At 55.2% G+C, this 27,499-nt stretch overlaps 1 protein-coding gene across 6 annotated transcripts; it reads right to left on the reverse strand.

The window, feature by feature from the left end:
• Window positions 1-1,252: 1,252 nt before the first annotated feature.
• ASS1 (argininosuccinate synthase 1) lies at window positions 1,253-27,466 on the reverse strand. Of its 6 annotated transcripts, none has more exons than XM_083876122.1 (15): window positions 27,388-27,466; window positions 24,891-25,002; window positions 24,326-24,394; window positions 23,905-24,093; window positions 21,983-22,039; window positions 21,474-21,548; window positions 18,519-18,589; window positions 18,118-18,148; window positions 14,444-14,534; window positions 12,538-12,622; window positions 11,433-11,497; window positions 7,447-7,578; window positions 3,624-3,780; window positions 2,063-2,128; window positions 1,253-1,568 (listed from the first exon to the last, which is right to left on the reverse strand). In XM_083876122.1, the coding sequence occupies exons 2-15, from the start codon at window positions 24,996-24,998 to the stop codon at window positions 1,514-1,516; spliced, it is 1,251 nt and encodes a 416-aa protein (XP_083732248.1). In that variant the 5' UTR covers window positions 24,999-25,002; window positions 27,388-27,466; the 3' UTR covers window positions 1,253-1,513. The 6 variants fall into 6 exon arrangements, with proteins under 6 accessions (XP_083732248.1, XP_083732245.1, XP_083732243.1 ...); XM_083876119.1 differs by having other exon boundaries at window positions 2,063-2,186; window positions 27,392-27,444; XM_083876117.1 differs by having other exon boundaries at window positions 2,063-2,186; window positions 27,388-27,441.
• Window positions 27,467-27,499: the final 33 nt, after the last annotated feature.

Here is a 27,499-nt window from a genome sequence, read left to right on the forward strand (position 1 = left end):
CAGCTCCCAGGGCTACTCATTGTCCCATGGGCCAGCACAGCATCTGTCCTTGGAGTGGGGAAGGGAAGCAACTCTGTTCCCATCATTTTGGGGATGATTCCCCAGGAGAAGGCTCCTGATGAGGTTCCAAACCCTTCCTCACACCTGAGAATGGGCTGCTGTGGGATGAATAGGGCTGGCTCAAGACTGGGCACCCACACCAGGGTGGCTGGTCAGCACAACCTGCTGACCACCAGCCCCACTGGGGGCTCATGCAGGACCCCATGTGCAGCTGCACTTGCAGCTGAAAGCAGTGGGATTAAGGGAATGGGGTGGCCCTGCAGAGCATCCCTGCCTCCCCATAGCCCACAGGGGTTGGACAGGCTCCTCCAGCCCAGAAAACCATTTCTTTCCCCTCTCCTGACAGCCCTCTGCTGCTTTCTTCTCCCAAGATGGTCGCTGCCAGTAATAGCAGGGAAAGTCACATCCAAGCTGGGAAAATAACATGTTATTTTCCCAGCTGTGATGTCAGAGTTTGTCACACTTGCTGGCTCAGCAGCAGGGTGGGCAGGGCACACCTGGACGTCCCCAAATGGCCACTTGGTCTGAATGTCCCGTAGGGTCTACTAAAATGTGCCCCTTTTTGGTGACAGCTCTGCTTTTGCTGCCCAAACACGTTGAGAAGCAGCACATTCCTGCTGCTGGGATGGGGCTGCCCAGCTCCCTGCAACACTTTGGGTACCACAGGGCAGCATGGTTGGTGCACCCCAGCTCCAGGGACCACCTCTGCTCCTGTCCTGGGGAGACCCAATGTGGGGAAATCCCAAACCATGTCCTTTCCCAGTCTCAGCAGCGCTGAGCATCAGCACGTCCTGAGTGTTTGCACGGTTAGGAAATCCAGTCCTTTCCTTTTCTCTTTTCTTCTGCTTCCACCAGAGCTCCGGGTTTCCCTCGCTGAGCCATCCCTGCCTCCCATCCAGGAGCATCGGGAGCACAGAGACCTGCACTACGAGCACTCCTTTCCTCCTGCAACACCATCACAGCATATCTCCTGCATCTTCATCTTTCCCGAGTTAAAACTCACTCAGCAGAAAGGCTCAAACCGCGCTAACCCTTAACCACCCAGCTCACCCCTGCAGCCCCTCGCTCCCCACCTTCCCACAAGGTACCACCAACCCCCCACGTCCTTCGCAGCCACTTAATCCATTACCAACTTCACAAAGCCGGGCTGAGGGAAGCGCTGGGCCAGAGGAGCAAACAAACGAGGCAGGAATAAAGCCCGTCTCTCAAGGCGGGACCCCGCGCGTGGCTGGGGGTTTATTTATTTCTTTCCCCACTTCTTCTCCGATGGACAAACCTTTTTTTTTTTTTTTTTCCTCATTGCATTTCACTTGCAGCCCCGTAACAAAGCCGTCACCTCCGCCGCCACTCCGCTCCAGGGAGACGAGTTACAATTACAAATTGCCATCACAATTAGTGCTACTTCTTAGGAGAAATTAGAAAGGGGAGAGGGAGGCTCGCGTGCGATTGATTGCTATTCATCCTGCTTTACGGTGACCTTGCTCTGGAGACGATGATATTCCTTCAGCCTGGAACCCGGGATTAAAAAAAAAAAAAAATTAATTGTAAATTAACAGTAAGAACACACATTTCCTTTCAATTAATTTAAGCAGAATGAGGGGGCGTGAAGAGCACGCGTTTGTTAAGGCCTGTACAATTTAATTTTTTTTTTTTCCCCCCACGAGATAATGTAATTAATCTTAGAGGAGTCGGGGGGACGCGGAGAATCGGGGAGAACAAAGCAGTTAACAGGCAACGGAAAAATTAAGAGCCCATTATGTAAATGCAGCGTGTTTTACAGCCCTGGAGTTGGGAGGGGTCTGAGAAATAAGTAAAATAACGAGGCTGGCTGTGCTGGGGAAGGCTGCAATTAAAGCAGGGCTGGGACTGGGGGGGCAGCTGGCACCCCACTGTTCTGGGGGAGCTTGGTTCACCCCCAGAGCCTGAGAGAGGAAGGGGAAGAGGCCCGAGGTGTTGGGGGCTTTTCCCCACATCGGGGAGGGTCCCACTGGACCCCACAGACCTGAGCGAGTTGATGTTGATGAAGCCAGTGGCATCGGCGGGCTCGTAGTCCCCTTGCACGTTCATGCTGCAGGGAGAAAGGCACTGTCACTGCCATGGGGCTGCTGGGGGTAATCGGGGCTGCCCTTTGGGAAGGGAGAAGATGTGGGTGACCCCAGAGCTGGCTGCTCTCAGCTGCTGCTGCCCCCTTGTCCTCTGGTGTCCCCTGTCCCCCCCTGAGGGGGCTCAGGACAGGGTCCCTGCCAGCCCCCAGGGAAGGGGCACAGAGCTCAGGAGCTGCCATGCCCAGGCTCCACAGGCCCTGCCAGAGACACAGCCCCATATTTCCCTCCTCGGTCCCTCATGTGCATCATCACTCTTCCTCCCCATGCTCTGGCATTGCACAGGGATGTTCACCCTGTTCCAGAGTAATCCTACAGCTATACCTGTCCCATGGCAGGCTCTGGAAAAGGTCCTGGGCAGGAGACACTGCCCCGGGCTTGAACAGGACTCCAGGCAGGGACATCCCCACACTGGTGTGGGGGTTTATGGACCTGGCAGCTGATTCCTCGGTGCAACACCGAGCACATCCCCTTTCCCAAGGCAGCAGCCACCCACTGAATCCCAACTCCAACAGTTTCCTACATCCCCAAAACACACGGCTCTTTTCCCAGAAACCACAAACCTTAAAAGGAGGAAGTGGAGGGAAATAAAGAAGAAGAAGAAAAAATGAGTTTACAATGATTTTACCTCCCCTGACGGGCTACAGAAAAACCTCTGTGCTTTTATTTTTGCTCATTCGAGTGGTTCTGACCTGCTCTATAATTACGTTACTTTCTACCTACTGTGCAGAGGCATTTCCACACAGCTCTGCCTCTCACAGCTTTCTCTCGGGTTCCTGTGACGCCGTCACTCAAAGGCTTTCAAACCAGCGATGTAGAAATCAAAAAGAAAAGGAAAATGGTTGGAGACGCAGGGAGAATAAGTGCCCCTGCTTTTCTCTCCCTCTCTCTTTTTCCTCCGTCCCACCCCCCTCCATCCTCCTTTTTTTTCTTCCCTCTTTTTTTTTTTTCTGTTTTTTTTTTAATACTTTATTCATTTAATCTCTCCAAGTGAGAGTGCGAAGCATAATGAAGGGTTGGGACGGATTATTAGGAGCTGTTGATTTTGAGGGGGAGGGAAGGGGGGGGAAAAAGCCAGAGAAGAGAAAGAGAGAAGATAATTTGACATTTACTCCAACTGATCTAAACTCATTCGGGTGTATTTATGGCTTATAAAGTGTTTAGAGAGATTGAAAGGAGTTGAGGGAGGGCTGAGGGGGGAATGAGCAAGCGAGAAAACAACATGAAGAAAAAGAAAAAAGCCAGAGGGGGAAAAAAAACCCAATATTGACTTGAAAACATGGCTCATGCTTCATCTGGATGCTGGGCTGGGGCCCGTGGTGTCACCTGTGCCCCTGGGAATGGGATGAGATGGAGTCGGATGCAATGGGATGCAACAAGGTGGGATGGAATAGGATGGGGTGGGATGGGATGCTCACTGTCACCACCCCTGCCCACGCTGACCTCTCAAGCCCCACTCACCTGACCAGCTCCTCGTTGTAGAGTGACCGTGGGGACTCCCTGCCCAGGATGTAGACGTGGCCCTTGAAGACGGAGAGGCGGACGGTGCCCTCCACCGGCTCCTGCGAGTGCCCGATGCACTCCCGCAGGAACTCACACTCAGGGCTGTGCCAGAAGCCTGAGGACAGGACATGGCATCAGCAAGGGGCTTGGGGAAGGCCACAGGGACCCCAGGTGGTACCCCAGGGCATCCTAAGGTGGTCCCCAGGCTGTCTTACAAGGCAGGGCCTGGGTAACTTCCAGGGGAAGGGATGCAATTGCAAGACTGGGAGAGGAAATGAGGTGCTGGGACGTGCTGGTTGAGCCATGAGGGATGGAGACCTCACATTTTTCCCTTCTTCTTGATCTCCCTCAGAGAGATCCCACTGAGAGAACAGGATGGAACAAACTAGAAATAGGCCATGGGGCCATTCTTGTTCCAGCTCTGCTGGGCAGGGGTGATCATGCAAATAAAAAGATTTGTTAAGTAGGTAAGTGTTAGGAAAAATGTAAAGAAATTGCCACTCAAAACCCACCATCTTGTAGGGCCAGGTGGAGACAGACAGATGGACACAGAAATGAGGGGGGGATCATCTCCCAGCCCCCCAAGAAGGGGATGAGCCATTCTCCCCTGGGATGGGCAGAGGAGGGGTCTCCCCCAAAGGGCCAACCCCAGCCTGTGGACTGAGGGGAATGCAGTCCCGTAGGAATACTTCATCCCCCAGCAGCTCTGGGGAGGGAAACCCCCACAGCAATGGGGGTCCCAGTGAGGCAGTCACCCCAGCAGCTCCCATTCCCCACCCCAGAGGGATGCAGAGCTCCCCCAGATCACATAGCCTGGGCTGACAGTGGGGCTGCAGCGGACTGTGCTTTGGGGCACAGGTGTCTCAGCAGCCCTAAGTGGGTTCTCCACCTTCCCAGCCCCTCCAAGGTCAGCGAGGCTCAGCTTGCCCCTGCTGCTGCTTGTGGGGAAGTTTGACTTGTCCTCACTGTGGTCCCAGCACGAGGAGCTGATGGGACACAGGGAACCAGGGCTGGCACCCAGGAAAACTCCATCTAACCCTGACCAGCCTGCACCTGCCCTGGCTGCAGTGGGGATAGCAGCCCCAAGCTGAAGCCCAAGCTGGGTGCTGGGGTGATATACAGCCACGCCATGCCCCCCCAAAACACATCCTGGGGATTGTGTAGAAACACATCCAGCTGTTGGCATTGCAGGTGCACGGGGGGACCGTGGCCCTGCCGGCCACTCCCGTGCCCCTCCTGTCACTAAGCGGGGTTATTAGGCAGGGAGTCCTCCGAGACCCAGAATAAAGCCTGGGAGATGCAGAAGGAGATAGAGGTGGAGGAAGAAAGAGCCCATTCACCGCCCTCCGGTCATCGCCCGGTTTTATCTCTCCCATCTCGCACCGGTGCCCTCTCACCTTTCCCTTCCCAGCTGGGCTCTGGGACCGAAGCCATTAAAGAAACAAACTATTTCTTTTGTTGTTTGGCCTTAGCAGCCCCTGAGCAGTGCCGTATCCTGCAGCCTTGTCCCCGGGGTCTGTGTGGCCCTGCTCCAAGGCACAGCACCATGATCCTGCAGCCCCTCACCACCAAACACACCCCCCTGAACTGACCCCCCTCAGCAGCTCCACCACAGTGTGGCCGGGGGGGCTTGGGGACCCCTTCCCTGAAATTAGCACTGCCATGTCTGTAGGAACCCTGTCTCCAGGCAAATACACTCCTTTTTTCAGTACCCATCCTCCGAGAACAGCTCTTCAAATAGCAGGATTGATGTAAAAATCTCTGTAAAAATAAACTCCAGACACATTAAAATAATAACCAGCTGCTTAAATCCTGACTCTGACAGCTCCAGGTGGGAGAAAGCATCCCCCATCTCCCGACCCCCCACTGCAGACACTAGAAGCGATCCCCCTTAATGACCTTCCCACCATCCTGCCCTAATCACGGCGCAGGCAGGGGGACAATGGCATTTCCGCACCTGGAAAGGACGGGAACTGGCTTCAAAGCCACCCCTCCACAATGGGATCAACAGGAACAGAGGGAAGGTAAACATTAATTCTCCTAAAAACTGGAGTAGCTGCAATAACGAGGTGTTAAAGGAAGGCGAGCTTGAAAGCCTGGCCTCCGGCAAGGGGACCCAGGGGTGCTTATTGCACCCTGTTGGGGTTGTTCCTTGGATTTAGGACTGGTTGGCAGGGAAGTCTGGGACCAAGCTGGAAATCCCTGGGGATTCAACACGTGGAGCCAGGGAAACAGCAGCCTCTGCCTGGCAGACGCGGGGAGGGAGAATTTAAACCATGATTCCCCCGAGTGGCTTTTTAACCTGGTGGCTGCACAAGTGAGTGCTTAGGAACAAACAAACAAACAGGTTTATGCTTGCACTTAAAAAAAAAGGGGGGGGAAATAGTCAAAAGAAAGGCAGCCCAGGTCAAAGTCTAATAAAAATGGCCAGAGGCAAAAGTGGCACCAGAGAATGAATGAGGGCAGGGGCTGTGATTCAAGAGGAAGGTGGCAAAGGCTTCTGCAGCACCTGTCAGGGCCCTAAAATATGATTTAAGCATTAAAGAGCTCAGGCATTAAATGCCAGTTGCTGAGGAAGATGCAGCAAGGAATGTCCTTGGAGGGGAAGGGACAAGCACGGGCACCAGAAACTGCAGGGGAGAAAAGTCTAATCCATTCCTACTGGATCTGCTGCTGCTCAAAGCCTCAGCTCCCAGAATCAGGTTATTTCCAGAGAATCTCCCATGGAAGACCCCACAGGAATCAACCCAGCCCTTGTGGTTAGAAACACCTGAAAAGTGATGGGAGGAGGAGCTGGGAGGCTGAGAAATCAGGGGGCTGTAAATGGGGAATGTTTGGCCATGGGGCAGGAATCTCGTGGTGTGGAGCCTCCAGGGATGACAGCTCTGAACTGAGCACCCAGGGGTGGGCAATGGGGTTTTGAGCCCACTTAGGGCATTTTGGGCTAATCCTACTTCCTTCAGCTTAGCCCCAGAGACTGGCTCGGGGTGGATTCATGGAACAACCCCCAGGGCAGTGCTGGTTCTCCTCCCTGGATGCCAGGGAGCTGTTCCCTGTGGCACAGGGGAAACGCTGAGCTGCAACCCCTCAAATTCAACCCACGATCCGGCGCTGCGGCTGCTCCACAGGAGGAAGGACACAGGGCTTCACTGCTGTCCTTCACTGCCAGGATGAGCCAGTGAATCCCCTCATTCCTTACGGCTCCCAGCCCTCTCCAGGCAGCGCTGTCCTGTCCCAGAGCGGGAGCCCCAACCCGCAGTGCCCCTGTGTGGGCTGTGCACAACATAGCACAGCCGGGACCTGCTACCCCTGCAGAGTCCCCCATGCCACACTGCCAGGGTACAGGGACAGCTCTCCAGCTTCAAATGTCAGGGCAGGGTTTGAAGTTTAAGGTTTGGGTGTCCCACATCCCACTGTGCATGAGGCAAAGGCAGAGGTGGAAGGGGTTGGAGGTGAGAGCTGGGGAAAGGTGACATGAGAGGGGGCAAATGGATGGTAAATTACATCCGAATGTGCTGGTTGAAATGAAGTGGTGGCACTGGGCTGGGAGAGATGCCACGAGCAATGGAATATGGCATTGCCTCCCAAAGGCAGGCACAGAGCTCCCTCGGCAGGAAAGCAGGCACAGCATGGGGTTCTGCTCAGCCCAAACCCACCTCTCTCCCCCGGAGCAGCCTCAAAATCCACACCTCGATTTTACAACCAGTGCCACCTGCAACCTTCAGCAGCAGCGAGGGAGGATGAGGAGGATGCTACTGTGGCAAGACTGGACTGTACCTACCGTTGTACACCAGCTCTGAGAATTTCAAGGAGAGTCCCTGCTTGATTTTCCTCACTTCCCGGTCCATGGTGAAGGCCTCGATATCTAAATGTGCGTGGTATAGGATCGTTCCTGCTGGGGTCTCATAGATACCTATCCATTTTTCCAGGCAGGGGGAAAAGCATAAAAAGAGAGGGAAACGAATGAGACCAAAACTGTCAGCAAATGACAAAAAATAATGACTTGGCTGACAGAAGGAGCCGTGGTCGAGCGCATTCAGTCTCAGCTCGCTGTAAAATGCATCTGTCATTATATTCATGCTGGGGCCGAGACAGTCCACTCCGCACCTTGCGGAGAAAATTTCTAGATTCCCCTCTTTGAAGAGGCACTCTGACGAGGCTAAATGACAGGGTTTGGGAACCGATCCCCCCACCCATCCGTGCCCAACGGTCTGCAGCTGAAAACCTGTAATTAACAGAACGAGCGGGGCACAGGCATGGGGAGCGTGGGGCCTGAAATACCCTCCTCTCCCCTTGGCTGGTGAGAAAGGGCCTCGTGAATCTGCTGGGAAGCAATGAGGCTACCTGGGGGCTGGGAGGGCAACCTCCTTTGGGGCTGGCAGGGCCCCCCCAGTCCCTTCCTGCTGCCCCCCCCCCCTCCCCCCCCCCCCACATTGCACAAGGCCTGGGGATGGAGGATGCTTAATTGTTTCAGCAAGCTGCTCCTTTGTTCCAGCCCTTCAGGGCTTGTTTTGTGCATTATGTGGTTGTTTGGTGTTTAAATACCAGTATGGCCGTGCTCCCGCCCAAGTTGGATGCAGGTAGAAATATTGTGGGGAAATGCTGAGATGGTCTGGCAGTGAATACATGATGGGAAAGGCTGTAACCTGTCCATAGCCAGGACTGCTCTGCCAGCACGTCCCTGTCCCCTGCCTGCCTATGGGGATGGTCCCATTGCTGAGCATCTGCTATGGTGCAGTCATGGGAATGGCAAAGGGCACAAAGGAACCCTGTAGGAAATTGTTCCCACTGGGGGGGATGTGCCCCCAGCCAGCCCCAAGGGAGGCTGAGGGGAGCCCACAGGGCTCAGAACTTCACCAGGCTCTGCTCTCTCAGGGGTCTGGAGAAACCACTGAGCACAGGCTCAGCATGTCCTGTGCCAGTGTGGCCACAGTCCCACAGCACAGCAGCCCAATCCTCTTCCATCAGTCCTCATCCCAAGCAGTGTCCACGATTTCAACATCCTACCGGCACAGAGCACAATCTGACTGTCCCAAAAGAGAGCCAACCCCTGGTGATGGTGCAGCTCAGTCCCTGAGGCAGCTGAGGTGTTCACCAAACATCCACCCCCTCAGGATTGTGGGAGCAGACAGCCAAGTTAACACCAAGCCCCAGCTGTCCCCATGGGCACAGCAGTGACACAAGGAGCTGCTCTTTGTCCCCTCCAGCCCCTGACCATGGAGCTGAGCCCACTACTAACATACATAATATCCCCTCTCCTTCTCCTTAGATGTTAAAGCCGGTTTGGGCTGAAGATTTGGGTACATGCCTTGACCCCCACCTCCTGCCCATCTGTGGGAGCTCAGAGACAGGAGCAGAGTGTGTCAGCTCTGGGGCAGAGGGGAGGGCAGCTGACAGCCACTCTCCAGCCTCGCCACTGCTGAGGAGACAAGAGACACCTTCAAAGTGACACTCGCAGCATCTCCAAGTGTCTATTTTCATCTCCCCATGTTTACAGGAAAAAGACAGAGGTGTCAGCACTGCAGCCCAACGATGCTTCAATCACCCCATAATTACTGCTAAGGAAGGGGGGACATGGAGGGAGGCAGCGAAGGAGACAGCTGCCGCTACTTAAAATTTTCTAATTTGTAACCTCGGCTGTCACTTCACCTCCATCCGAGCAATTTCGCTGTGCTTAGTGCAGGCTGTCACTCCCGACGTCACCGGCGGGACAGGAAGGGATGTGCTGCCTTCCCGAGGGTGGGATGTGCTGCCCATGGGAAAATGCTGCCCAAATTCTATCCCTGGTCCAGGGCTGAGACTGAGCCCTGAGTCCGAGTTTGGCCTGGTTTGTGTTCATTGCAGGGAAGGCGTTTTCCACTTTCCTCTTCCATCAGTTCAGCGCATCCAGAGGAGGAAAGGGAAAAAGGAGGAGAGAGCCAAGGGGAGGAAAAGCCCCAACCAACAGCAGCGCTCGGCTTTTGGCAGCGGCCGTGCCCCTCCTTCCCTTTTCCTCCCCACTGATTTCATTTACTCCACTTAATTAGCCCCCCTTCGGAGTTAAAAAGATAATTTGATAATGAGGATGTGAAAGGGAGGGCGAGGCAGGGCCATGCTCCCGCTGCAGCCCCGAGCCCCCGGCCGGGCCGTGCCCCCCGAGTGGCTGGAGCGGCGCTCCCTGGCACCCTGTAATTAGCCACCCTCCTCCCACTAAAACAAATATGGCAAAACCCGAGTTAATAGGGCTTAAAGAGGCTGGTGAGAGTGTGTTCCGTGCGCCCCTCGCCCATTAGGCCTTAACGAAGTCCAATTAGGAGCTTAGTAAAAATCAATGTAAATTAATTTTTCCTCTCCTCTGACTTCCTGGGACTGGGGGATGAGGGAGAGGAGGCACCTTTGCTGCCACTTCCACCACAGGGAAGGCTCTGGCCATGCTGCTTCCCGTGCCTCAGTTTCCCCTGCAGAACCCCAAATCTGTGAGGCACTGCTGGGGTTTAAAGGATTGTCTGCTCCAAGCCCAGCTCCCATCTCCTTCACCACTGATCCTAGATCCATTTGGGGCCCAAAATGCGTCTGGCAGTGATGGGGTCACCCTGAGCTGCTCTGCACCCCAAAACCCTGGAACAGAGCAGGTACCCAGAGCACCCTCCTGCTCCTTCTGCTCCATCTCTCCCACAGGACATCTCGCAGAGCAGATTTCCGAGAGGTTTCTCCTAATCCCAAGAAGCCAGCCAAGGGCAGGATGCTGCTCAAAGCAAGGGGGGGACCTACCCCAAGGTGTCATCCCCACGGGGAGCCCACCCCAAGGTCTGACCCCTGCAGTGCTGTCCCCAGAGTCCCCGGTCCCCCTGCGCACAGGGACGGCAGCAAGCGCTCAGCGATGTCACACAGGAGACAGACGTGACAGTTAAATGGGATTTAGAGAAATTATTAAATGCTGGAAGGGTCACTAGAGCATGTCAGTGGCTCTTAAAAAAAAAAAAAAAGTAGATTTTGACAAATTACTCAGCATCCTGCATGCAAATGTGCAGGCTGGAGTGTGCAGGTCGGGGTTGGGGGTTTTTTCTTCCTTATTTTGGTTTTAATTTGATTATTCAAACTCAAATCAAATTATTTGAGGGGGTTTTTCTTGCCCTGTGGTGGGGAGGAACACTGCAGGCTTAGTCTTACCAAAATATTTGCTGTTGTCCAGCACAGAGTGCAAGTTCAAAGAAAGGAAGCATCTAATTAAGTATTAATGAGATTTAAAACAAAAGAGTTGGATCAAGGACTTGGGAAATGATGCTGAACCACCTCCTTACTTAGTTTTGCACAGGGCAGCTCGCTGCCTCCAGAGGTTTCAAATGAAATTGATCCCAATGGAAGATCAATATTAGGAGACATAGACTCAAAAACGTGCAGATAAATCAAATATTTGCTTTTTTAAAAGAAACCAGAACAGTAACTTGGATCAGCTTCCTGTAGTTTGTACAGGTATTGGAGAGTCTGGCACCACCCAGGACCTTTCATGAGCATATCCCCACACAAGCCCAGAGCCTGGTGTGTTTCCTGTGGGGATAGGTCTCACCTGGGGGCACTGGGACCCCAGGGTAGGTGGCAGTGAGTGGGCAGCTGCTGTCATTAGAGAGCAAGAAGGAGTCCCTGTCACAGGGCAATCTCTGCCAAAAGCTGATGGGGAGGGAAAGGTTGAGGGCCCCTGGTGTGACCTGAACCAAAGCACTCCAGGATTACTGAGAACCCACCATGGTTTTCCCATTTTTTTGTCTTTTCAGGGCAGGGCAGGCTCACCTCTGGATTTCATGCCCACGAAGCGGTTCTCCACGATGTCGATGCGCCCGACCCCGTGCTTGCCCCTGTGAGGAGAAGGGAGGTGTCAGCAGTCCCAGCCCCACAGTGGGACACAGGCTGGCTGTGAAAGGTGGGTCAGGGGGATGGACAATGGGGAAAAGCCCCAAATGGCAGCAGACCAGCCCCTGAGCAGCACTGCTGACGACCAGTAGAGAGCCCAGGTAAGGCAGATGACAAAGAAATGGATTTTTCTCTCCACCAGTCCCTCATTTGTCTCTGGGGCCACCAGTGCCACAGGCAGCCGTGATGCTTAGGCCATTGGAAAATAAACTGGGCAAGGAGACAGGACATGCCAAGGCTGGATTCCCAAAGTAATTTTAAAACCACTTATTAACCATTTAAAAAGTGAACTACGTGGAAAAGTTCATTTCCATTCGCCACCAGGAGGATAAAGGCAGAGGCACAGAGGAGGATGGCTGGGGACTGGGTGGCACTTAGGAGGAGTGGGTGCCCCCATGGGTGCTGCAGGATTTTTGGGGAAACTCCTGAGGATGGTTCTGTGCCAGCAGCAGCAGCAGAAACCTGGCATGGGGTGGCACATGGAAAGAAAACCCCAAAGGAGCTGCTGCTGTGGAGACAGGACTAGAAAAGGGCAATGAACCTGGCCAGCAGGTCTCCATGCCCCAAAAAAGTCAACTCTTCACACAAAAAGGACACTGAGCCCTCTTGGGGAGACAGGGCAAGGCAAGAGGTGAGAACAGGGGTTCCAGGACTGAGCTGGGACAAGAAGTAAAGGGTGCTCTGCAGTAGTCAGGGCAGCTGGGGCACACAGACAGCCAAGAGAACATTCAGAGGACTTTTTGGTTCTCCTCATGCACAGAAAGCAAAACCCTGGGGTATATATACCCTCGTGCTGCTGGACTTGATGCCCAGCTGTGCCTGCTGGCCTTTATGTCACAACTGGGAGCCAACGGGGACCATCCCACGGCTGAGCACCATCCCTGGGCTCATCAGGACATGTCTGCTGTGAGCATCCTGCTTCCACCCCACGCTGGGGACCCTGCTGCCCTTGTCCCCTGTGCCAGCTGGGCAGGGTGGCACTCACGCAATGTCGTTCAGGTACACAAAGAGCTCCAGGGCTGAGGAACGAGTGGCTCCATCCCCAGTGTTGGTGACCTTCACTGGGACACCTGCAGAGGTGGGGACAGAAGATGGGCAGGATCAGCCAGTGTTAGGATCCCTCCGGAACATCATCCCGTGGGCGTTAAATAGATGTGACAGATATGAACTCTAAATAACTTCTTAAAAAGGCATATCCAAGCTGGTGCGAGGGGGAGGTGAGGGGAGGGAGACCCACCTCGGGAGAGGAGCGAAATAAATAAATTAAAAAAACGTCACCCACCCCCCCCCCCCCCCCCCCCTTTTCCTCTCTCTCCTCCCTCTCCTTTTTTTTTTTAGGGCCTGTGAAATTGCAACCAGGTCCTTAACTAATTGAATTTCACGCTCCGCAATTGTCTTACAGCGCAGCACCTTCTGTCCCACCAGCCCCTTGCCGGGGAGAGGGGAGAGAGTGACAAATGTGTGCCCCCCACCCCTCCCCTGGCCCGCACGGGGGGTGTTTGGGGGGGACCCCCACCCCGGGGCACGGCTGCTCGCACACGCACGCACACGCACCCCGCGGCGGGGCGCTCCCCGCCATGAATTAATTATTGCACTTTTTTTTTTTTTTTTTTTTTTTTTTTTTTTTTTTTTTTTTTTTTTTAAAGGGCACCGGGCAAGGAGCAAAGCAGAGCAGGGTGGTGGTGGTGGTAGTGGGGGGGGTGTGATGCTGAATAGAAAGAGGCATTTTTGTTTAGCGGTGTGAAATGAGCAATAAATGTATTAGGAAGCTGACAAGGGGGCTGCGGGGCCCACAAAGAAAAGCGGTGCGGAGTTGGAGGCTAATCCCCCCTCCATCTGCCCTCCTCATTACCATTTAACGCACTATCAGTTGCCAATCAGCCTCAATGCCTCCCTTTCTAGTCTTTATTATATAGGCGCCCGCTAGAGCCCTGTCTAGTGATGGGGGCTGTCAGCTCCCCCCTCACTGCCCCCCACCCCTTAAACCCCCTATTTTTCAGGGGTTTATAAACTCAGTTGTAAATTGCTATTAAATGTAAACTCACGGCAATAATGAACCTTAAGCTGCTTCTCGGCGTGGGCCCCCCCCACCCCGCGCCCTCCCCTCGCCCCGGCTCTTTCTCTCCTTATCCTCCACCGGGATATTGGCCGGGGTCTGCTCGGCGAAGAGCCGACGTTGTCGGGGCTGTTGTTGTTGAAAGCTGCTTAGCCTTTGAAATAGTTAATAATTAGATTAAAACTTCAAATAAATTAACTAGGGGCTGAATGGGCTGCCGAGAGGGGGGGTGTTCCTTGCAGGGGGATCATTATAATGGAGCAGGGAGGCTGGCGCTGGGGAGGGGGTGTCCTCTCCCAGCGGGGTCTCCCCCCAGCCTGTGCTGGGCTGGCCACTGCTGCCAAGAGGGATGGTGGCACAGGGGATGGCTGTGGATGGCAGAGGTGGAGATGCTGCCCGGTGTCCCCATCCTCAGGGATGGCTCTGGGGCTGGGCCCTGCCGTGTGTCCCCAGGGATGTGATGGAGCATCCCTGTCCCCTTCCTGACTAGTCAAATCCTGCTCCAGCTGTTTCAGGCCAGCATCACCTGCATGCCCTCAGAGCCACCTGCAGGAGAGGGGACCCTGTGCCTGCTGCACCTTGGTGGCAGGTGAGGGGCCTCAGACCCCTTTCCACTCTCAGAGAGGGGTCCCAGAAAGCCCCTGAGGTCTAACCAGACCCTCTGCACACCTCAGAGAGCCCTGGTGTGCTGCAAACACCATCCTCAGCTCCCATGCCGTGAGTCAGGGCTCACCCATCTGCCCCCACCCTGGGGATGCTCCCAGCTGCCAGAGAACCCCAGTCCCGGCTGGGGAGTGGGCCTTGTCTTGGGGTCTGGCAGCAAGGAGGCTCTTACCCCGCTCAAACTGGATCTCCAGCACGTCTGGGGTGTCGGGAGAGTTGGCCGGATCACAGGTCTTGGTGTAGAGCCCGGGAGGAGCCTGGTTCTGCAGGGAGAGGGAGAGAAGAGGGACAGTCAGTGGCATTTCCATGGCCAACACCACTGGCAGCCCCAACCCCAGGGGTGCATCCCCCATCCCAAGCACATCTCCCATCCCAAAGTACATCCCCTCTCCCAGGGGCGCATCCCCCATCCCAAAGCGCAGGACCAGCGCAGCACCAACTCTTACCGGGGGCCCCAGGAACAAAGGGGTTGGCAGAATCAGCCAATTTTTCCCCTCAACTTGAGCTCATCTTTTCCTCCAACGCCCCCACAGCTGGAGGCGGGATGGCTGCGGAGAAGCAAGTCAGGCAGGGAAAAGCAGGACGCTGGCAGCGAGCAGCAGGGCAGGTCCCCAACACCCCAGCCCGGCTTATTCGGCGCTGACCGAAAAACTAATGAGGAGGCCTGACCCCAGCAGGTGCTCCCGGCACACCGGCTCTTTCATGGTGTCCCCGGGGTTAATACACATGGGGGAAAATAGAGCAGCAAAGCAAAAACCCATTTCAGAGCACATCAACCTTTATGTATATATATATATATATATTTTTTTTTTTTATTTTTTTTTTTTTTCTCTCTGAGATTTATAGGGAAGAGGCATCTTATCTCCATCAGAGCCAGGCCAGCAGAGGCTCAGGTGCTGATGGTGAATTGCTGCAATTGAAGTGTGTGCCAGAAGAAGCGGGAGGGGGAATGTAATATAAAAAAGCTTTCCGTCCTGGAGAGCAAATGCTTTGCAATTTCACATGGCCCCTCAGCACTCACCCATGATGCGACTGCACAGGCTGTCCCCAAAATACTTTCAGATCTGTGTTTGTAAACTCCTGCCTGCAGAGGGACTCCCCAGGCAGCCACAGCTCCAGGAGGTGGAGGGGGAATGGAGGCACAGAGCACCCAGGGCAGGTGCAGCACCATGGGGAGTCAAGCAGCCTTTTAAAAGGTGGCAAACTGGTATTTCCCCAGTAAACCCAGCTGGACAGAGCTGGAACTCTGGGATCTCCGGGCAGGAGGGCCCTACCTGCACCCACCCCCCAGTGCTTGGCCCACACTCTCCCTGTTCCTCTTTTCCTTTTTAAAGCACAGCTCTTCTGCTCATTCCATCATATCATAGAATAGGTTGGGAATGGAAGGGACTTTTAAATGTCCCTTCTCTTACTTTCCAGCAAGAAAAAAAAAAAAAATTATGAAGTATAAAGCAAGTTAGGAAAAAAAAAAAAGCCTCATAGTAATCCAACCAAAAGTGATTGCTAAAAAAAAAAAAAAAAAAAAAAATCCCACAACAAACAAACAAACAAAGCTTTTTAAAGGGAAAATTAATTTCTCTACAGAAGAAATTTTCATCTAAAATTTTTCCAGATAGGCAATAGGAATTTCAGTAAGAAGTTCTGTTTATTTTTGTCTAAATGTATTCGCATTTGCTGGATCACTGCCAGCACCTGAGGCAAACACCCCATCCCACCCTCCACACTGGGGAAAGACCCCTCACCTCACCCCAAACCTCGGGGTGCACATCCCAACACCAGCCACAGCCGAATCCTGGGAACACAGACATTGCTACCCAAGCACTCCCTGCAGCAAACCCCTCCTCAGGTCCCACATAATGTCATTTTTGCCCCTTTCTCTCGTTTTAAGGCAGGCAGGCACATCTCCCCCGTGCCCCCACGCACAGATTACACGGGCTGTGAATTTCAATTTTACATCGTCTGGCCTTTCCTGGCCCTGATCACACTTATTAACTAGATGAACCTGTGAGAGATGATGAAAAACTTTGGGTTCAAAAGGAAAAGGTGGAGGGAGGTGGGAGAAAAAAAAAAATACCAGAAAGTATTAAAAACTCTTTACTAAACATTGGAAGTCAAAGTCAGGTAGTTTCCAATTTTCTGAGCCAACTATGAAAACGTCTATTAAATAAAATAACTAAATAGAAATAAAAGTGACATTTGGCTTGCATTCCATCATTACGGTGTGAGTCTGTCCTCTTTTTATTCTCTCTCCTAAAAGCACAGTTCAAATGACAAATAGTTTGTTGCAGTGTATCAATGCCTTCTATTTATCCCTCCCCGCAGGGGGGGGTAGTCCTGCAATGTCATCTTTAAAGGGGAGAGAGGAAAAAAAAAGGGAGGGGGGAAAAGGCGGGCGGAAAAAAAGGAAGAGTGTGTGGAAAGTGAGAGAGGGAGGGGGGAAGAAAGAAGCAAGAAAAACGGGGCAAGAAGAGAAGAAATTGGAAGCAAATGGTCCATGAAGTAAACCATGATGCAGAGCTATCGATGCCGCAAATGGTTTATTCATCCGGCTGATATTGTTGTGCCCGGGACTGAATGAACTCTTTCAGAGTGCCATATGAAGTTAAAGCAAGTAAATTTCTATCTTTCTCCACATTAGCTGCCTCATTGCCCTTCAATCGGGCCTCACAGAGGCAGAAAATAGCTCAACCATCTGCTTTCAAATCCCTGCGTTTGGCAGGTCCCGGGGGCTTGGGGAGGGGAGCCCACCGTGCCTGGCACCCCGGATCTTGCCACGGCCACCTTGTGCCCAGCACCGCTCCCCGGGCCGGGAAGGGACAGCAGTGACAGTGACAGCAGTGACACCGAGCTCCAGGAAGCCGCCTCCCGGCACTGTCACAGGGTGAGGATGCTCGGGGATGGGGGTCAGGGCACGGCTCAGCCCCATTTTCCAAGCTGGATTTGGGAAGGGAACGGCCTTGGCAGAGCCTGGGGAGGGGGGGAGGACAGAGAAGAGGTGCTGGGGGCGGCGGGCGGGGTCAGGATGGGCGCGGGTCAGCCCCGCGCTACCTTCAGCTAAAAACGCCAACACCCATCGCGGTGCCAACCACCCTCCGTGAGGAGGAGACCCCACGGGAAGCCGGCTCTGCAAAGGCTGACCCACAGACACCAGAGGAGGAGCGGGACCCCCTCTCCACCGTCCCCTTCCCCTCGCCCCCGCCGCAGGCACGCGTCAGCCCCGCTGCGGGAGCGGCTGCGGGCACGGAGCTGCGGCGGCTCCGCTCCCTGTCCGCCTGCCCCTCCTCTCCCCGGGCTGTCTAATTAGGCCTGATGGATAGTTTAAATAGCGGCCGGGCGCGGTGACCCGCTGGAGCATGAACAGCGTAGGCAGGGCCAGCGGGACCACGAGCACGGCTCGGAGGGGCCAGAGATGTGGCCGCAAGTCCCTGTTGGTGGCCAGAGCTGGTGGCCCCATGGGTGCCAACACCACCCATCCAACGGGAAGTTTTACCCCACACCCCTATGGAGAGCAGGCTGGGAAAGCAAGGAGGGCTGGGGAAGCTGCGGGTACGGACAGGGGACCCGAGCTGCAGGGGACACCTCGGACCTCGGCCACTTGCCACCAGCTCTGACTCTCCCACCACCACCTCGTCCGTCTAATTGCTCCTTTAATGCTGCCCCGCGACATTGTCCCCTCCACTGTCACCCTGAAACTGTCCCTTCCCCTATTGAAGCCGGCGGCAATTAACGTGCCAGGGGAAGCGGAGGGGCCTCCCCGCACACACGGACGGCCCCGCAGTGAAATTTACAATTAGGCTGTGAATACAACGAGACGCCCCCGGCCCCGTGGCTGCCGTGATCGATTACCTTGGGGTTCTCCAGGATCCCGGCTTCGTAGCTGCAGCAGGAAAGGGAAGGAGAGAGAAGTCACTGCAGCACCTGCAACTTGCAACCCCAAAACCCACCGGGATGAGACCCCTGCTCCCACCCACCCCATGAGGATGGACATAAGTACACACTATGGATTTCCAGCGCATTTCAGCAGCAACCCTGAAAGGAGAGCCAGGCTTAGGAGAGTCCAGGACTCTGCCACTTAGAATGTGAACAACTAGATAGAAAGTGGAGGATGGAGGATTTGGTGTCGCCCATGGTCAGCCTGGGACAATGGATGTGTAAAGGGCTGTTCTGGACATGTAGGTTGGAGGGGACTGGGGCTCCAGACCCTAGGTCCTCACCTCATAGGGGTCCCCACCTGCCCAGCTCCTCACCTGATGTGCATTAGGTTCTCATCCATGCTCCAGGGCGTCTTAGGTGTCACAGGCACTGGGATCCCATGTTTCTGCAGGGAGAAGGAGAGTGGAGCTAAGACAGCCTGCAGGGAAAGCCAGCCCTGACTGAGGCTGGTTCCCAGCAGGATCAGCCCCAAAACCACAAAAGCACAGCTCATGGCCACCAGCAGGGCTGCACAGAGCAACGTGGACTCCCATGTCCCTGAGCAACATCAGCTCCCACCACAAGGGCCACCTCAACAGGGACACCAGGGACACAGTGTGCGTGGGGGGAAGAATGTCCCAGCCCTGCCACAGAGTGAGAAGGGGCCCCAGAGCACCTTGTGAACCCCAGAGATGGGGACACCAGCACAAATGTCTGCTTTTCCCAAGTCCAGGCCAGGATGGTGCAATGCTCTCAGGTATGTGGTGGGATTGTTGGGGTGTTCTTTGAAGGGTCAGGAGCTGAACTCAATAAACCTGTGGGTCTCTTCCTACTCAAGATGTTCTATGATTCCCCCATTCAGGCTTCTCAGCAAGGGAAGGTGACACAGGGATCTGAGTCCCTAAATCCCCAGGATGCTCTAGAGCCTAAAGAGGACTAATGCTCTGTCATGAGGGGACAGCAACACATCCTCACAGCCTCATGCAAACACATGGTGAAGCAGATACACCTCAAGCAGGTGACAGTGTCTCTCCGAGCCTGGGCACCTCGAGCAGGCCATGCCCAGGGATGTGTGGCCCCACACCAGCTGCCTCCCCAGCACGACGTGCAGCACCGAGCCCGGCTCCCTAACAAGGTCACCAGCGTGCTCATTTATCCACTGACATTTCAATGGGGGAAATTGCCTGTGAAGATGAGGTGAATATCAGGGGAATTAGCAGGAGAGGTGACAGCAGCAGCCTGACACTGGAGCCAGTGGGGACATCGCCCACCCTGCCAGGACACCAGACACAATGTGCCAGCTGTGAGGTGGCCATGGCAAGGCAGGGATGGGGACAGTGGCTCCCACTGAGCCTCGATGTGTCTGTACAGCCCATGCACTGCTGGGCAGCTCTGGCATTTCAGTGTCACCACAGCAGGGACATCAGTGAAGGGCTCAGCTGGGGACAGAGGAGCAGGGGCTGAGCAGACATTTCTTGTTTGCCAGGAACAGGAGGAGGAAATGCTTGTGGTTGTTGCATCACAGCCCTCAAACTATCATACGAAACGGAGCAAGGTTCTGAGATCTTATGCTGCAGTCAGAGGGTCTGACTCAGCCCTGCTCCTGGGGGGGACGTGGCCTCAGGCTCATGGGTTCTGATTTGTGGGTTCCCCACCATAATTGCAGCATAGGGCCTGCTGGGACCCCCCATTATCCAGTCTAGACCTCCTCTAGCAAAATTTAAGGCCATTTCCTCTTGTCCTATCTTGTATTCACAAGAAGAGACCCACTATTGGCACACCCATCTCACCTGAGGTGTACAAATCCATCTTTCAGACTTGAATACCCAGTGATCTTGAGCTGACTTGTGCCCTCTCCTGCCTCTGCCTCCTCCTGGCAGCTGAGGAAGCCAGTGCTCCCCCAGCCAACCTCACCCCATTTCAAAAAGCGTCCTCCAAGTCCAGACCTAACATCTATGGAACTTAGTCAGCCTTTGCTGGAGCCAGAGGTGCCAGAACCAAAGAGGGATTTTGTTCTCCTGGTTCTGCCTGTAGTACAACTAGGGTAATCCTGGAGCAGCATCCAGGAAAGCTGGCTGTTCTCATTGAGGTGTGTGAGAGTGAAGCAGCCACTGGCACAGATTTGCATCCAGGGCAAGGCTGGCTTCAGCCCCTGGGCAGCAAATCCATGGAAAGAGCTGTGCCACAGTGAAACACATCCTCACTTTCCCTGGCACCAATGCATCCCTAAACATCCTCATTTTCTAATTCCCCCAGCACCAAGGTGAGCACATGTATGTGCTCAAAGGACCTGGCCATGCATCTCCCCCTCCTAAGGATGAAAAAGAAGGGAAAGCACCTTTATTTTGTAACAGATAACCAGAGACTGAGAAGTACTTAAGCCCTCATCCCACAACCTTTTGCTCTTGGAATAGGGCCCCAATCAATTTAATTTCCCTTTCCCCCTTTTTCCAAACAAACAAAACAATCCCCACAACCAAACAAAACACCCAAACCCAAAGCACATGTTCCATTTTCCATATAATAAAACCACAGCACTCTTAATAACTCCCCTATTTGACAATTTGTTTGGCAACATATGGAAAGCTCTTGTAAACTCTCCCCTTCATAATACAACAGCAGATGGCAAACACAATCCTCAACACGCTGCTCTCTCCCTAATGGGCTCAGAGGGCTCCTCACCCCATGCCACATCTCTCCAGCTCCTCACCTCGCCTTCCCAGAGATTACCCAGGCAGCTTCAGTGGCAGCTATTTAAAAACTGAAGCAATTTTCTGGTTTATGCACAGAGCTGACTTTTCCCTTTTGATTGATTGAGCCGAGTTGTCAAGCATTTCCATGAAGTCGCTAAAAAAGAAAGGTACCCTGGTGGGCACATAAAAACCTAATGCAAAACTTCTAATATGTTTTATTGTAACTTGTACTTCAAAAAGGAAGGGACAACAAAGGTGAATGTATTTGCTTTGTCTGTTTCACAAGTCAGGGAGCTGGGACCCGTTTCCTCAGAAAGCAGGTTACAATTAATAGCCAGGTAATTATGGGACTTTTAGAAAGGAAGGAAGGGGAAAAAAAAATAGAAGAAAGCAGGGGGGAAAACCCTGACCAGGAGGCTCCTAAGTGGTGCTGCAGGGATGTTGTGCAGGGTATGTTGCTATCACCCACCAAGTCATCAAACCCTGAGCATCCCATGGACACTCCAAGAATCCCATGGCTACCCTTAGCTTTCACAGCCACTCTGAGCACCTTTTGCTGCCTTGGGCATCTTGTGGCTACCCCACACCAGCTCCTACCTTGGCATAATCCATCAGCTCACGGCGTCCAGGGAAGCACTGGTAAAACTCAGGCAGCCTCCATGGTGCAACAACCTGGCAGGAGCATGAGATGAGAAGCCCCCTGCCCTCTTGTAGCCCCTGGGCCCCCTCTGCCCCTGGGAAACAAGGGAGCCAAGACCCACAGGGTGCTTGTTCCCCAGCTGAAATTTAATCTCCCAGCACAAGGTGGGAGTAAACCAAACCCCGACCCTAACCAGGCACTGGATGCAAAAGGGAAACAGGCAGCATCGATTATCCAGCAGCTGCCTTGGTACTCTCTCCTCTGTGGCCTCGTGGTGTTTGGGGTAAAAATAGGTCAATTAAGGATCATTACAGCCCCCTGAAATGCCAAAACGTTGCTGTGTGCAGGTGGTGGCTTGTTAAAGTGCAGGGCCGTTTGCATTGGTGTTAAAAGAGAATTCCCACCAGCAGTGGAGAGGCCAGGAGCCTGGCAGTGGGGAGGCAGGGGATGGCTTTGGGTGCCTTACCTTGATCTTGGGACACAGGGCATAGCAGCTGAGCTCAAACCGAACCTGGTCATTGCCCTGAAACATGAATGGGAGGTGCTGAGGGGGCACAACAACACACACAGGCTTTGAGGAGCTGCTTGGCTCCAGCCACAGCTGCCCTGGTGATATTGCAAACCTTGGGCATGAGAGAGAGGGCAAGAATCCTCTCTTTCATGAGATCATTCCTGGTCCCTCTCCACAGCTGGTTTGAACCCCAAGCTGCCTTTCCTGTAGCTCCTGATAGCTGTGTGCTCAAACTAGATTTGGGTATTTTTTCTTTCCCCAAAGACATCAAAGGACAAAGAAAGAAGAGGGTAAGGTGGGGGTAAGACTGCAGTGAGCAGAGGGATGCAGCAGCTCATAATTAAATAGCTCAGAACGTCCCTTTACCTTAATTGGCCCTTGCTGATTAGGTCCCACTAATGAGTCCAGGTAGCTGGGAAGGGACAAGGAGCAGTAGGAAGGTTGGGAATTCTGAGCACTTCCAAGGGAATAGCACTCCCATTTTCCACCCTCACCAAGGGGGATAAGGCACCACACTTCCCTCCCATCGGCCCGGAGGATACATTTACACCCGGGCTGGGAATTCTCGAAGGACTATTACACACAGGCAAGTACATCCACCAGAGCACTCATTTCCCTCACAGGCCCAAAACAAGTCCATCTGCTCCGGCAGTGGGAACACCCCAGATGGTCCCATTTAAGGCTCTGCAGCCGGGTCGAGTTACGCGCAGTCGGTCCCTGCCTGTGCCCGCGGCTTAATGGCTCAGGGAGTGCAGGCACCGGGGGTGCCCCTGCCAGCAGGGACGGCTGGTGGCACCTGGGAGCAGAGGGGACACCATGGCATTGGGGCTGTGTTACTCCAGGGTACGCTGGAGCGGGAAGTTTCAAGAAAGGGGATGGATGAAATGGACAGAAAGGAGTGCAGGGACTGGATTGCAGCAGGGGAGAGGGTTATTCCAGCCATGTAGCCCCCCTAGCTGCCTCTCTGTCCCATTTTCTGGGTACTGACAAGTCCTCGGCAGTCTCCTGGTTGAATTTAACATCGCCCTTCTAGCGGAGTCCCCACCTTAGGGACCCCCAAACCCATTGTGATCCCGCAGGGAGTCACCTCCCGTTACCCCAAGGCTGTGGGAAGAGGAGGAAGAGGCACCCGGCAGGTCCTGGGTTCACCCACTGAGCCTCCACCTGCCCCAGGTGTCCCTGTCCCGGACCGGGCAGGGGCTGGAGGTGCCGGGGGTTACCCACGGCCACGTCCCGCAGGTCCCACGTCCCCACCCCGCTCCCGAGGGGGATTCCCCCTCTCCGGGAAGGGGCTGGCCCCGAGCATCCCTTTTCCACGGTCTCTGGCTGCCTCTAGCGGCAAAGTGTCCTCCCTGCGGCCAGCGGGGACAGCGGGTACGGGGACAGGGACCGGCACAGTCGGGACGGGGACAGGAATGGGGACACGGACCAGGGGAACCGGGGACCGGGACAGAAACAACCCGGGTAGGGACCGGGACAGCCAGGATAGGGACAGAAATTGGGACAGGGAGAGCCAGAACTGGGGACAGGAATAGGAACAGGGTCTGGGACAGTCGCATCTATTCCTGGACGCCCCTAACCATGCCGGGTTGTGCTGGCTTAGTCTCAACCGGCTCCCGGCCCGGGAAGCCTCCACATTTTGAAATGGCTGCCAGAAACAGAGCGTTCAGCTGTGAACCCAGCCTTCCCAACAGCGAGACGGAACCGAAATTGGGCACAGAAATCCCAAAAGTGAGAAGGAAGTGTTGAAACACGGTTGAATTTTGCAGAGTCCCCACAAAACCCCCAGTGCACCCCTCCTGGCAGCCACAGCTTGACCACCTGCCCCATCCAAGCACCTCGAGCCATCCGTGCCCGGTGTCCGTGTCCCCCCTCACCTTGCCCGTGGCCCCGTGGGCGACGTGCTGGGCTCCCTCCCGCTGGGCGATCTCCACGAGCCTGCGGGCGATGCAGGGCCGGGCCAGGGCGGTGCCCAGCAGGTACCGATCCTCGTAGAGCGCGTTGGCCTGGACTGCCGGCCAGATGAACTGCTCCACGAACTCCCTGCTGACGTCCTCGATGTAAACCTGCCAGCAGAGGGACATTCCTGAGGGAAGGGTTGCTGCGGGAGGGAGCACAGTCCTCTGGAGTTTTAGGGACAGCACGGCGTCCCTAAAAGGTTTTTGCCTCCCTTTTCCTAAAAGGCTTTGGGGCAAAACTTCTGGGGAGGGGATTTCTCATTGTCACGCTCCCCTCTGGGGTGTTTGAGACCGCAGGACTTGACCCCATAGTGGGGAGCAAAGAGAGGGACACTGTTACCTTCTTGGCTCCCAGTGCCAGTGCTTTCTTTCGTGCTGCCTCAAAATCTTCCTTCTGCCCGATGTTGGCCTGGAAAGCAGTTAAAAAAAAAAAAAAAAAAAAAAAAAAAAAAAAAAAAAAAAAGACTTGGTGTGAAACAAGACCACAAAATCCAGTGCAAGCCCAGTTTGGCACAGGGCATCATGCAAGGAACGACAGAGCCCGTGGTGGCCAGGCTTGAGGACGCCCAGGATGGGCAGGAGGGGAATTCCACCCTCTGAGGTGGATATCTCAGTGCCATGCTCCCTCTGCCAAGCCCCTTGGCTCTGCCCTGATTCCCTGCCTTCATTAGCAGAGGGTCATTAGCTGGCAGGGACAGGGTGTGCCACACAGGGCTGGCAGCTCAGCAGAGCAGCAGTGAGCTGGGCCATAGTTAACCAGTGCAAGCAGAGTCACCACCACAGCCACACACACACACCAGCAGCCCCATTGCTCACCCAAGCCCCCCAGACCAATGGCCCAGCACCCCCTGCACCCTCAGCCCCTGGGACAGGGTTCCTGTGACAGGGCTCAGCACAGAGCTCACCAGGTAGGCGACAACGTCGTAGCCCTGCTCCTTCAGCCACACCAGGATGCAGGAGGTGTCGAGCCCCCCGCTGTAGGCAAGGACCACTGTGCCCTTGGACTGAGCCATGGTGCTGCCAAAGCAAAGGAAAAGGGGGTCATGATGCCACCTGCCCTCACTGCAGCCATCAGCCACGGCATTAGGAAGGATCAGCTGAAGCAGGAGCCCTCCCAGGCTGTAGGGAGCCAAGGCAGGGCTGGGGGAAAGAGGAAAAGCCACAGCACCGTGACCACGGCCAGGTTGTGGCTCCCAGCCAGGGAGAACACCCTCCCTGTGCAGCAACCTGTGCACCCAGTGGTGGCTGGACAACAGAGGAGGCCAGGGCAGCCAGGAGGGCTGTTTTGCTCTTACCTTTTCTCCGTTCTGGCAGCCCCAGCACAGCCTGCCCCACGCTCTGCACGTGCCCTGCAATGCTGGGGAGCCGGGGCTCAAGCACAGCTCACAGCACAGTGCCTTGCTCTGGCAGGACCCAGCACGTCCCGGCTGTCTGCAGAGAGCTGCCACAGGCTCAGCCCCTAGTGCCCATCAGGACAGCACTGGCTGCAAGGCTGGGAGGCTTGGCAGCGTCCCCTAGAGCCCAGCCCAGCCCAGCCCCTAGTCTAATTAAAGCTTAAGGGGCATTTGTTCTAATTGCACTGCAAGTGTTTTCTGCCAGCACAAAATACCTACGTGGGGATTCAGCGCCCCTCACGCTCCAGCCAAGGATATCAAGGACTTCAGCCAACACCAGGAGAGGGTGAAGGATGCAGCAGCCGGGATCTCAAGGGACGGTTGGGTGTCCCGGGCAGGAAGGAGCTCGAGACTGTCCATGCAGTCCCCGGGCCAGGCTGTGAATCCCAGGGCCTCACGAAGAGGCGATGCCAGCTGACCCTTGGCCGGGGGAGGAGGACGGCGGAGCCGGCCAAGTCCTGTCCTGAGCAGCTTTGACACTGCTGCTGCCGAGTCAGCACAATGCTGCTCCGGCAGGCCGGGAAGGCGCCGTGCGGGGCTGCTCCGGGCTGGCTCACCCAGCCCCTCTCCCAGAGGGATGTGCCGGGGTGTGCCCCAGCGCCCTGGTCCTGCCAGCGCTGTGCGGAGCTGGCATCCCACAGGGCACGGCTTGGAGCCAGCCAGGGGCAGGCTCTGCCCTGCTTCTGCCAGGTTCTTGCTGAGGAACAAAGGGGTCTGGCAGCCCCATACCCTTTTCTCCGGCCCCCCGAGCCTGCCCGTGCCCGTCGGGCTGCCGCGCAGGCTTGTGCAAGCAGCATTTCCCTGCTCGTGGGGCCCCGTGGCTGTGCCAAGCTGGGTCCCTGCCCAGCGAGGTCCAGCCGTCCCTTCCCCACCGGGGCATTTACAGGAAGGCAGTCGCAGTTCCCAAAACGGCCCAGCCCAACCCTGACGCTGCTCCTGCGGCTCCTTTTGAGACAACTTCCCTCCTTTCATCCCCGCTGAGGCCACCAGCATCGCTGCTGTGGTTGCCAGCCTGAGTAAGCACCTCTGAGACCAGGCACACTCGCTCTACAAATGGCCCAGCAGGGCGATAGGGAAATGCCTCCAGCTTTTGCCTGCTCAGACACGTTCCAGTGTCGCAATGCCGGGGGCCTGGGGGCACCTTGTCCTGGAGACACATCCTGAATCCCAGAAAAGGGGTGGGGCCACCAGAGTTCCCAGCTCTGGAAACACGGCTCGTGCCAAACCCGCCTGCCCAGGAAGGGAGAGCCCCGAAGTTTCAACGTTCTGTGGCAATAAATCAGAGCAAACAAAGCTCAGTGAAGGGGAACGCGGCGGGACTTTCTCAGCCCTTATTATTATTCCGTAGCAATTTCCGTGTGAGTTGGGGCAGGGATTTTACTGGAGAGGCTGCCCTATGCCAAAGGAATAGCACGGTCCTTTATTTCGGTTTTAAAACCAAGAAATAAATATAAAGAGGGAGGAGAATGAAAAGCCTGAAACTTTGGTAGAGGAATCTTTGGGCTGGAAGAACAGCCCGTGGGCTGGGACGGAGCAGGCAGGAGAGGCAGGAACGGGCAGGAGGGGCAAGGACAGGGGCAAAAGCAGGCAGGAGGGGCAGGAACAACCTTTCCAGCAGCACAGGCATGTGCTCATTGCTGCTGGGGTTTTCTTCAGCATCACTCCTCACACCTCGTGGAGGTTCCATCCCCACAGTCCCCAGAGCAGAGTGGAGAGGGCAAGAGGTGGTACTGGCTGGAGTCTCAGTTCCTGTCCCTGAGGGTGGCCAAGGGGCCCCTCAAGGAAATGGGACTCACTTGGAACCCCCTGCCCACCCCAAAGTGAGTTAGGAAGGGCTTGACTGCAGTCTGCACAGCGCTGGGAAGGGGCTGGCACCCCACTGCCCTGCTCCAACACCCAGGGGTGGAGGACACCCGTGGGTGGAAATGGGGCAGATAGGATGAGGGAACATCCTCCAAGGCAAAGGCGTCCCTTTCCCCTCTCCCCCCCCTGCCGTGCCCACACTCACGCACTCCCGGTGTCCGGCTGCCCTCGGTGCTCTGGTCCGGTGCCTGGAGCATCCTCCCCCTCCTCCTCCTCCTTTATAACCGGGCGTAGGCAGGCGGGGCCACCGCAGGACA

The sequence above is a fragment of the Zosterops lateralis genome (assembly GCF_965231275.1).
Source record: "Zosterops lateralis genome assembly, chromosome: 20".
Classification (NCBI taxonomy): Eukaryota; Metazoa; Chordata; class Aves; order Passeriformes; family Zosteropidae; genus Zosterops; species Zosterops lateralis.